The sequence below is a fragment of the Neoarius graeffei genome, chromosome 25 (assembly GCF_027579695.1).
Source record: "Neoarius graeffei isolate fNeoGra1 chromosome 25, fNeoGra1.pri, whole genome shotgun sequence".
Lineage (NCBI taxonomy): Eukaryota > Metazoa > Chordata > Actinopteri > Siluriformes > Ariidae > Neoarius > Neoarius graeffei.
In genome coordinates this window covers 10,653,481-10,665,610 of record NC_083593.1, presented here as the reverse complement: position 1 = coordinate 10,665,610, position 12,130 = coordinate 10,653,481, and the positions used below count along the sequence as shown (strand labels likewise).

At 42.3% G+C, this 12,130-nt stretch overlaps 1 protein-coding gene and 1 non-coding gene across 2 annotated transcripts; both read right to left on the bottom strand.

Annotated features, from left to right (window-relative positions):
* Positions 1-1,108: 1,108 nt before the first annotated feature.
* trnav-gac (transfer RNA valine (anticodon GAC)) lies at positions 1,109-1,181 on the bottom strand. Its single transcript has one exon. It is a non-coding gene; the product is annotated as a tRNA-Val (tRNA).
* A 4,440-nt stretch (positions 1,182-5,621) lies between these two features.
* Positions 5,622-11,856, bottom strand: pnx (posterior neuron-specific homeobox). The gene is given in 3 exon segments (XM_060908579.1): positions 5,622-6,012; positions 6,014-6,114; positions 11,718-11,856. Coding segments are annotated over 3 exon segments (585 nt in total). The 3' UTR covers positions 5,622-5,667.
* Between the last annotated feature and the right edge of the window lie 274 nt (positions 11,857-12,130).

The window sequence follows — 12,130 nt, the reverse complement described above, 5'->3', positions numbered from 1 at the left end:
TGGATGGGGGGGCTAGGGTTTTTTTTCTTTGAAGGCATTTTGAAAAATCAGCGATCGAGAAAGTATCCAACCCATGCTTGTTTTTGTTTATTATACCCATTGTTTTTATTTCCCATGTACCTTCTCAATCGCCATTCATGATTCGTTATGGATGTGTCAGTGAAGCAGACTTCAATAAATTACCCCATGCACATGTATTCTCGGGGCGGCACGGTGGTGTAGTGGTTAGCGCTGTCGCCTCACAGCAAGAAGGTCCGGGTTCGAGCCCCGTGGCCGGCGAGGGCCTTTCTGTGCGGAGTTTGCATGTTCTCCCCGTGTCCGCGTGGGTTTCCTCCGGGTGCTCCGGTTTCCCCTACAGTCCAAAGACATGCAGGTTAGGTTAACTGGTGACTCTAAATTGACCGTAGGTGTGAATGTGAGTGTGAATGGTTGTGTCTGTGTGTCAGCCCTGTGATGACCTGGCGACTTGTCCAGGGTGTACCCCGCCTTTCGCCCGTAGTCAGCTGGGATAGGCTCCAGCTTGCCTGTGACCCTATAGAACAGGATAAAGCGGCTAGAGATAATGAGATGAGACATGTATTCTCAGGGGCATTTCATTAAGTGTAATCATTTGAGATGGCTATAAAGGATAAGTTGTATTAATCTACAGTCTGGGCTAGAAAGAAATCAGCCCTAGCATTGACATCAGATCATTCTGGATGGTGGTGGTGGTGTTTGGCTTGCTTTCACAAAAATAATAACCACTTTCAGCCCTTATTTTTAAGAAAAAAAAACTTTATTTGTCACATGCACACTTCAAACAAAGTGAGATTCATCCTCTCCATTTAACCCATCTGAAGCAGTGAACACACACACACAGCAGTGGGCAGCCACACTACAGCACCCAGGGGTTAAGTACCTTGTTCAAAGGCACTTCAACCCAAGGCCGTCCCATGTTAACCTAAGCGCATGTCTTTGAACTGCGAGGGAAACCAGAGTACCCGGAGGAAACCCACACTGACACAGAGAGAACATGCAAACTCCACACAGAAAGGCCTATACTGCTGGCCGCAAACCCAGAACCTTCTTGCTGTGAGGTGACAGTGCTGACCACCACACCACCATGCCACGTTCCTGCCCGGTTTCAAACCAAGGACCTTTAGCATGTCAGGCAAACGTGATAACCATTACACTACAGGAACTGTATGTGACCTGAAGGCAAGGGAGCACTTAGCTTTACTAGCCACTTTCTTCCAGCTAGCCCTGTGTGTGAGTGTATTGTAGACTGAGAATGGTGTGTACTACAACAGTCACTGCACATCAGGACATTACACTGTAGATGAATCATTCCAGGCACTTAAAATGCTCATCTGGTTTGGTTAAGTAGAGCACAGTCATGCAGTTCCTAATAAAAAGCAGCTTTAAAACGTCATGTGACATGCAAATCACATGTGTAGCAGATAGATGGATGTTAGAACCCAGCCAAGTTCTTTTGAGATACAGGTTTTAAGGGCATCATTAATCCTTCATGCTCCTTTAAACAGAACGGTTCCCACCAGAGAATGTAGTTGGTGTCAGTATTTTTTTTGAGAGAAGTCAGTTGGCCAAATCTATTATGTAATTCAAGATGGAGCCAGTAATCCTGTCTGTTGAGATAACACGAGCCCTGTACTCTTTTGCTTTCAATTTAGATGGTAAAAGTATTCCATCTGATGGATGTAAGAGAGACTGGAGCCAAGTGAGCAGATGCCTATTGATTTGCATCATATACAGGAAAGATATTTCACTGGGTAGTAACTGTGTTCAGACAAGTCTTAACTAAACACGGTGTCGCACCATATTAGCAGCATAATCTGTTTTAATATGAATTATAACCTACTGTGGCGGCACGGTGGTGTAGTGGTTAGCGCTGTCGCCTCACAGCAAGAAGGTCCTGGGTTCGAGCCCCGGGGCCAGCGAGGGCCTTTCTGTGTGGAGTTTGCATGTTCTCCCCGTGGGTTTCCTCCGGGTGCTCCGGTTTCCCTCACAGTCCAAAGACATGCAGGTTAGGTTAACTGGTGACTCTAAATTGACCGTAGGTGTGAATGTGAGTGTGAATGGTTGTCTGTGTCTATGTGTCAGCCCTGTGATGACCTGGCGACTTGTCCAGGGTGTACCCTGCCTTTCGCCCGTAGTCAGCTGGGACAGGCTCCAGCTTGCCTGCGACCCTGTAGAAGGATAAAGCGGCTAGAGATAATGAGATGAGATGAGATAACCTACTGTCACAGACACTACACTATATGGCCTGTGGACACCTGACCATCACACCCATGTGTGGGCCTTCCCTGGAAGCACACTATCTTTCTATACTGGAAGCCAAACCTTTTCCAACATGACAATGCCCCTGTGCACAAAGCACACTCCATGAAAACATGGTGTGCCAAGTTTGAAGTGGAAGAACTCAACAGACCCCCAACCTCAACTTCAGTGAACATCTTTTGTATGAACTGAAACACCAACCGCACCCCAGGCCTCCTTTCCTGACCATACTAATGCTCTTGTAGCTGAATGAACACGAATCTCCGTAGCCACACTCAAAATCTAGTAGAAAGCCTTCTCAGAAGAGTGGGAAGTTATTATAACAGCAAAGGGAGGACTAAATCTGGAATGGGATGCTCAACGAGAACAGACGGGTACGATTGTCAGAGGTCCACAAACTTTTGGCCGTATACAGTAGCACATATTCTAGAAACCATTTACGGATTCCTTGCACAACCATGGAAATGTTTTGAAGGCATCAATGTTGTGGACTAAATATCCAAAAACTTAATAAAAACCACATGAGACTACAGACAGCTGTGGTTCTTCAGTTTTTATCTGGAATCATTTCAAACATCCTGTATATATATATATATATATATATATATATATATATATATATATATATTTTTTTTTTTTATTTTGTGTGCTGGAAGGGCTTGAGTCTTATTATTTGATATCCTGTGTCCTGACAATCTGCTCTCCATATGTGCCTGTCTCTCTCATCCCACAAATGGTTCCATTATTAATATCAGAATTAAAATAGGTGCATAGATAAAAAAGTTATTTTATTAAAGTTGTATTCATGGATTATATACACTAAGAAACACACACACAGCAATGTTAATCATGTCCTTTAAAAGTGGCTTGGATGGCAAATGAGAACTAAAACATCCGAATGCAAAAATACATTAAAATAAAGAAATCTATATATAAAAACACCCTTGCAAAATATTTAAACAATTAAAAAGGTGATATAAATATGCAGATTAAACCTCAAATTATTACAATACATTTAAATACATGGATTTCTGTAAAGTAAGAAGACCTTAAATAACCTTCCTTACTCAGACTGGTCAATTTGTTTTCTCTGTTCAGTCAACTACCCATGGCGTTACGACTTATTTACTGCTTTGTTTCTAAGGAAATCAAACTATGTACATATTCAGTTTACTATGCAGGAGTGTCATCCAAAGTTCAGGGAAATTCAAGTTATTTGAGGACAGAAAGTTGTTTCGGAGGTTCTGGTTAGGTCAAGAACCATCTGCCAACAGCCATAGTTGTAGCTGAATTGTTGCCGCTCTTGTGTAACTAATTGTATGATAGGCACAACGTTAAATATCTGAAATTCAGAGCAAAATAAAGAGTCCTATTTTATCAAATGAGGTGTTCCACATTACCTGAACATAATGCTTTTGTGAAAAATAGGGGCTGTTTTATTTCAGTGAGGCCTAAACTGTACTACTGGTCTAAAATATAGTCTCCAGAACATTTTATACGGAAGAGCGATAGTTCCACTAAAGGAGTACATACATTTTAAAATTTCTGAGAAAAAAACCTCAGAATTTGAGAAAGTCAGAAATTGAGAAAAAAAAAAAAAAGTCAAAAATTGAGAAAAAGTCGAAACTTGAGAAAAAAAAAAAGTTGAAATTTGAGAAAAAAAAAAAAAAAAAGTCAGAAATCTGTAGAAGGCGGGCTTCCATACGGAAGTGACTCACTCGCGGCCGGTAGACATGAATGGCTGAGACCAGAGCCATGGAATTCAGAGTTGTGACAACCGGGGTACAAGTCGTCAGTTGGTGATGTGATTCACGTAGATTCAAATACTCCTAGGCAGCGGCTTTCTGTTTGCTAGAGACTAACACAGAACCACTACATAACAAGCAAAGATTAAGTAGAAACGAATTACATTTACCTTTACCGCATTTTGTGTTCTACGGCCACTTCCTGGAACTAGTGGAACTATGTCAATGGCGATCTACGTGTCTAGTTCCAGGAAGTGGCCGTAGAACACAAAGTGCGGTAAAGGTAAATGTAATTCGTTTCTACTTAATCTTTGCTTGTTATGTAGTGGTTCTGTGTTAGTCTCTAGCAAACAGAAAGCCGCTGCCTAGAAGTATTTGAATCTACGTGAGTCACATCACCAACCGACTTCCTGTACCCCGGTTGTCACAACTCTGAATTCCATGGCTCTGGTCTCAGCCATTCATGTCTACCGGCCGCGAGTGAGTGTCACTTCCGTATGGAAGCCCGCCTTCTACAGATTTCTGACTTTTTCTCAAAAATTTCAACTTTGTCTCAAAATTTCTGACTTTAATCTCGAAAATCCTGAGTTTTTCCCTCTCAGAAGTTTCCAAATAAAATATAAAACCCTGGCCCTATTGCTCTGCCGTACATTTAGCCCCCCCCCCCCAAAAAAAAAGAAAAAAAAAATCCCACATTCACCATATTGTGTCTACTTTGACTAGTACTAGGGGTGGCACGGTTCACAAAAGTCGCGGGTTCGGTACGTATTGCGGTTTGAGGTCTGCGGTTCGGTACGTATTGCGTTTTTTTTTTTTTTTTAAATCTTAAGTACTCTGTATTTGGGCATATAGCCTACTATTTACCTTAAGTAAACAGTTTAGGATACAGCATTTAAGAGAGGTTAAAATTATAGTTACAATGAAATAATCATGCACAAACTGAGTTTGAGTTGACATAAGCACATTTTATGAACAATCTCTGATGAAAAGCCAGGTAGTATTTTGAAACAGCAAGAGGGAAGACATGGATGATTTCAACAGCTTTTTTATTTACTACAGTATTTATACAAAGTGTCAGGAGTGTTTGCTGCCATGTTGTGGCATCTAGAGGAACCAGGTGTCTTTTGTCACATAGAGTTTTCATAATTGCCATTTTTGCACTTGCCATCCACACTCCGCTGTCACTTCAATTTGCGCGAAAGAGAACCATGTGGTTTCATACGGGCATTCTGCTTTTTTTTTTTTGGCGAACGTCTTAAATAGGGGTACCGCGGTTTATACGCGTATTGCACCGCAACAGGCGTATCGTACGGTTCGGTTTTTTTCCCATAACCGTGCCAAGCCTAACTAGTACAGTATTCTGCTGTTATAACTAGCCATTTTCCTGACTTAAGCAGAAATTCCCATTTGTGTAATATTAGCTAGCCTAGCTAACAACTTTGAATGCTAACTGCTAATAATACACACCATGTAAACCCATGTTTTTTCCGGTCAGCTTATAACACGGTGAACAATGAAATACATTAAAATCAGGATAAAATGAAAAGGAAAAAAAAAAAAAAAAATCTGATTTGAATAACTTCAATCGAGTCTGTTTAAAAAAAAAATTCAGAGTCGTTAAAAAGGAACCGAGTCGACTCTGGCCTCAGAGCAGTGCAAGTGCAGGATAAGTGGTCAGAAGGTTCCGTGCAGAGTAGAAACGCGCTGGACTCGCTCTGTTACAGGAGGTGGTACCGAGTGGCAGCGTGGTCGGTACAACCACTGGTGCTATCGTGGCGCACTGGTACAGTTCTTCCAGCTCTCGTCCCTCTTGCTCTTTCTTCCACTTGGTGCGTCTGTTCTGAAACCAGATCTTAACCTGCGTCTCGGACAGCTCCAGAGCCTTGGCGATGACGTGGCGCTCAAACACAGACAGATAATGGCTGCTCTGGAAGCTGCGCTCAAGCACGTGCAGCTGGTCCAGAGTGAACGCCGTGCGCATGCGCCGCCCCCTTGATTTTAGCTTTAGCGCTGATCCGAGGGCCCTCTTTCGCTTCTGAAGCTGCTGAAACTTCATCTGACACCTCGGCACTTTCATCGCCAGACAATTCATCTGAAATGAGAGAAAACATTCATGAAAGTATTTCAAAATATTTACAATATCAATTCATACCTTTCAATTCAATCCAGGGCTCATCTCATTATCTCTAGCCGCTTTATCCTTCTACAGGGTCGCAGGCAAGCTGGAGCCTATCCCAGCTGACTACGGGCGAAAGGCGGGGTACACCCTGGACAAGTCGCCAGGTCATCACAGGGCTGACACAGGACATAGACAACCATTCACACCTACGGTCAATTTAGTGTCACCAGTTAACCTAACCTGCATGTCTTTGGACTGTGGGGGAAACCGGAGCACCCGGAGGAAACCCACGCGGACACGGGGAGAACATGCAAACTCCACACAGAAAGGCCCTCACCGGCCCCCGGGGCTCGAACCCAGGACCTTTTTGCTGTGAGGCGACAGCGCTAAACACTACACCACTGTGCCGCCCCAATCCAGGGCTACAAGTCAAAATAGTACACCACTATTTCTCCATTTCAGTGATCAACTTTACATTTCCCTCATAATTATAATTCACTTAATTATAACTAAGAATCATGGCAGCACTGTTTAGTATTTAACTTCATAAAGTTCGTTAACATAAACCCACCAATCTTTGCAGTGAAAAATGTACCCATTGTTGTATTTGCATCCTACATATCGACCATTTTAGAGCTTTGCAGATTGATATTTCTTAATTATTTTTCCCTTTGTGAGGGTTTGTGAATAACTGAGAAACGCAGATATTAGTATGAAGACAAAACTGGGTACATATAAATAGAACCCAGAAAGGCTATTAAGGCTTTATTCCATTTTCAAATCAATGATGAAAGAACAGCAAATAAGCCATTTTATTACACTGCCCTGCCAAAAAAAAAAAACCCCCAAACCACCACACACCAATAGGACCACCTTTAGCTTTGATTACAATGGCAAATGCATGCAGCATTGTTTCAATAAACTTATGCAACATCATAACATTTAGTTCAGTCCAGAATTGCATTCATTTTTTTCACCGAGAGCTTGTGTTGAGCATAGGAGAGTCAAACCACTGTGTAAAGTCTTCTCTAGATTCTCAGTGGGGTGACGGTCAGGACTCTGTGGTGGTAAATTCATGCATGAAAATGAGCTCATGCTCCCCGGACCACTCTGACAATCTGAGGCCTAAGTAAAAACAATTCCACTGATGTGATAACCTGGTTATTCAGGTAGTCAGCTGACTTCATTTTATTGCCCCATAATGTTGCTGAGCCTCGACCTGACCAACTGAAGTAACCCCAGATCATAACACTGTCTCCAGAAGCTTGTACAGTGGACACTGTGCATGATGGGTTTTATCGCTTCATGAGCTTCCCTTCTTACCCTGACACACCCATCATTCAGGAATAGGGTCAATCTGGACTTATCAAACCATATGACCTTTTTCCATTGCTCCAGAGTCCAATCTTTACGCTCCCTAGCAAATTGAAGCCTTTTCTCCTGATTAGTCTCACTAACAAGCAGGGCTTTGAACCAGAATTTTTTTCCTATTGGTTCGTTCCGAACAGAAACGGAATTTTAACGTTTCCGGTTTTGGGTTCCACCATTAAATAGACGTTCCCGAACTGGTTAGAACAAAAAAATTTCGTTCCCGGAACGGTTAATTACGTTCCTGTCAGCTGTTTAACAAATGGGCTATAAAATTATGTCCGTCTCATCCAGCTTAAGCCAAATGTAGGCTAATTCTATTACAACCCTTCATTAAATAAGACAAGAAATAATTCAAAACAATTATTTCAAATGTTGGCGATTTGGATTCTCAGTACGTCTTCCCATCTACACAAACAGAAAAAGTGCCAAAAATGAAAGAATTCGTTTAGCGTGTTACCAAAGGCTAGTCAGGCCCTATGCATTGATAGGCTAACAGAGGTTAACGTCATTTAATGTTCGCGAGCCTCTCATTAACGTGGACAAATATATTAATATCGTGTTTGAAATTGACGTTTTTGAATAACGATAGACTGCAATATTTACCTCTTATTTAAGATGTGGAGACGTGATAGTAGTCCACCCTCCCGCTCTCTCCATTCAGTCAGCGAACGTCACACAGGAAGCAAACCCCAGCGGGTCATAGAAACTTGCGCAGGAGAAGAATGACTTTATTTGTAGGCTACGTAAACTTTGAGGAACGAAATAAAAACCGTATTAACCGGTTACCATTATTTTTAATAAGCGTTTCTGTTCCAGAACATAAAAAATAAAGTTTCTGGTTTCGTTTCTGTTCCATGTGAAATAGAAAAAGTTCCAGTTTTCATTCCTTGAACCGGTTCAAAGCCCTGCTAACAAGTGGTTCTCTTATGGACACACTGCTGTTTAGTCCCAATCCTGTGAGTTCTCGTCACATTGAGAGTGTGGAAATACTCTCAATTTCACTATTAAACACAGTAGTGAGTTCTACTGTTGATTTAGGATTCCACTTCACTAAGCATTTACGGTAAGTGATCTCTGATCATGGTCAGTCAGGATCTTTTTCCAACCACTTTTTTTTTTCCATGAACTTGATGATTCACCACTATCCTTCCAGGTTTTAATAATACACTGGACAGTTCTTAACCTAATTCCAGTCATTTTAGTAATCGCCCTTGTTTTCTTGCTTAACACAGGCTGATAATTTGACCCTTCTGAAACACAGTAACAGCTTTTCCATGAGCATGGGATCCATCTTGCGACATGTTTAAGAAATGAGAAGCTACTCACTGCATCAGTTAGGGTTCAAAGAATTGTTACCAGCTGAAACACATTAATCGCTGCAGTAATCGTCCAATCAAAAGCTCTTACGTATTTGCTTATTTAAATCCAAAATGGCAAGGGTTTTTTTTTTGGCCAGGCAGTGTATTTCTCTCGAGGTTATTAACATGGGCACAAGCTTAGCACGTGATCAGAGCTGACTCAGGCCCTTTAGCCTAATGGTGCTCTAAATCCTGTGATTTGCAAAGTAAAATGTCTCACGCATCATGTCCTCTCAAGTCCTTGAGAGTGCATCAATCTTAAAAACAGGCAGCTTCAGATAAACAAACTAGTAAATCCAGGCATCAAGCCTAAACACGGACATGAATGTTGCCATGATAGATATGGTTAACAAACTAGCTACTAGGCTGCAGCAACATGGGTATTGGAACCATTTCCTCTTCAGACGAAACCTGCAGTTTGCAGAAGTGCCCAGCTGACAGTGCTTTGCATTCTCATATGTTTTAGCTTTATCAGTCACAAACAGCCACTAGGAAAATGAAGCTGTGCCTTCTGACAGACGACTGTTTTCCATTTGTCTTCGGTGTGAATGTTTAAAAAAAAAGAAACAAACCTCAGAAAATATCATCTTTCCAATTTTAATATATGTTACACATGATTAAATTTGCTTGTATGGATTCTAAAATATTACTTTTCACCAAATCTACCAACCTACAACAATTTACCCCTGCAAACCTTTTCCACTCTCAGAAATAAAAGGGATTGGTACTTTTTGTTGCCATGGTGGTACCATCAAGGATACACGTTGCAGATCATATTTGCGCATCCTTTTTACCAGCTCAATGTGGTGTCCCTTTAAGTCACATCAGTGGTACTTAAGGTCAAATTATTTTGAAAAAAGGTACAATACATTTAATTTTTCAAGTTAAAAAATAAATAAAAAGGTACAAAACATGGACCTTTGGTAGTAACAATGCACCAACATGGAAGTACAGTTTCATCATGGATCCTCTGGCTGTACATCACAAAGGAGATATACCCTGCTGCTTAGGAGGACCCGAAGCGGCAGGGTACACCCTGGACAGGATGCCAATCTATCACAGGACTAACACAGAAATATGAATCGTCTGATCATACAGAGGTTTGATATTTTATTCTAATACCCTAATTCAAAAACTGAACCCCTTAAATAGCTCATGGTTTTGAGACATGTACTCCAATGTGCCCTCTTGTGGATGCTATTTTAAAATAAATAAACTAAAAGACCTAAGGTTGTGCCTGAACCTCTTGCAGCAACCTATGGAAGCCCGTTTCCACCACCGTAATGAGAATTTTCCTCACAATTATGACCATCAGAAATAGCCCCCTAAGGCTCATTATTGGACCTTAAACTAACTAGGTGTACCTTTTTAGGGCCAAAAAGGTACATACATGTTTCCCAAGCAGTACATAAAGGATACTAATAAGTACCTTAAAGGGTACTGCCCCAGTGTACTATCTTTTCAGAGAGTGAATAACTTATCAGTATCTTAATTATGACTCAAATGTAAGAAAGCCGGTCATAATTATGACAGACCATCTCCGTCCATCCATCACCTGTAGCCGCTTATCCTGTTCTACAGGGTCACAGGCAAGCTGGAGCCTATCCCAGCTTACTATGGGCAAGAGGCAGGGTACACCCTGGATAAGTCGCCAGGTCATCGCAGGGCTGACACACAGAGAAACAACCATTCACACCTACGGTCAATTTCTCATCTCATCTCATTATCTCTAGCTGCTTTATCCTGTTCTACAGGGTCGCAGGCAAGCTGGAGCCTATCCTAGCTGACTACGGGCGAAAGGCAGGGTACACCCTGGATAAGTCGCCAGGTCATCACTGGGCTGACAGACAACCATTCACACTCACGGTCAATCTAGCCTAACCTGCATGTCTGGGAAACCGGAGCACCCGGATGAAACTCAGACACGGTGAGAACATGCGAACTCCACACAGAAAGGCCCTCACCAACCGCTGGGCTCAAGTAAGTCATAATTTTGAGATTATGAAGTCATAATTAAGGTCTCAGAATCTCTTACTATCATATAATATATACATTATAACAATCTCATTTATGACTCAAATGGGAAAAGGCTTCTCATAAGTCACAATTTTGAGATAATGTTCTCATTATTATGAAACAGATGACTTACTATCAATTATTGGCTTCTCATAAATATGGTTTCTCAGGATTATTTACAGGCGGCACGGTGGTGTAGTGGTCAGCGCTGTCGCCTCACAGCGAGAAGGTCCGGGTTCGAGCCCCGTGGCTGGCGAAGGCCTTTCTGTGTAGAGTTTGCATGTTCTCCCCGTGTCCGCGTGGGTTTCCTCCGGGTGCTCCGGTTTCCCCCACAGTCCAAAGACATGCAGGTTAGGTTAACTGGTGACTCTAAACTGACCGTAGGTGTGAATGTGAGTGTGAATGGTTGTCTGTGTCTATGTGTCAGCCCTGTGATGACCTGGCGACTTGTCCAGGGTGTACCCCGCCTTTCACCCGTAGTCAGCTGGGATAGGCTCCAGCTTGCCTGCGACCCTGTAGAAGGTCATCATGAGATCATAAGGAGATATTGCGTCATAATTATGACATAGTATCTCATGAGGAAAAAGTTCTGGCTTACTATGTGACTTCACTTCCCTTCAGGTGGCGGAAACGGGTTTCCATAGCAATCTACGGAGCCTCTGAAGTCCAGAAAGGTTTTTTTTTTAATCTCGCGCGCACAAGTTATTATCTCGAGCGCACGAGATAATTCGGCTATCTTGTGCGCACGAGATAATAAACACGTCACCTGCTGGGACTTTAGGGGCTGTGTAGCAATCAGACACACAAAACAAACAAACAAAGTAAACTCACCGCAGCTTCTCTTGCTTTTGTAGGCGGAAAGTTTGTCTCTCTGCGCATCCTGATGCCTTCCTGTAAATTTCGAGGGATCCAGGATATCAGCGATGGAGAAAGAAGAAATCCGCTGAGGTTTCCTGGCTTCTTGTTGCATGTTGAGACACTAATGCACACAGCGCCAGACCTGAAGGATGGAGTGACAGGGACGCTGTGCTCGTGCTTGTGCGCGTCCTCGCCTTTTTAAAGTTGACCAATCCTCGCGCATTTATACTGCCGGAACTCATCACGTTGTTCTCGCGCGTGCAGGAAATTAACATTTAAAAAAAACAAAAACCCTAGACTTGGACAGAACAGCACATCCCCTCCTGCCCTCTCTCTCATACTTTAAAATGCAAATGCTCACTTCTCAGCGGGTAACACCGCCTCAG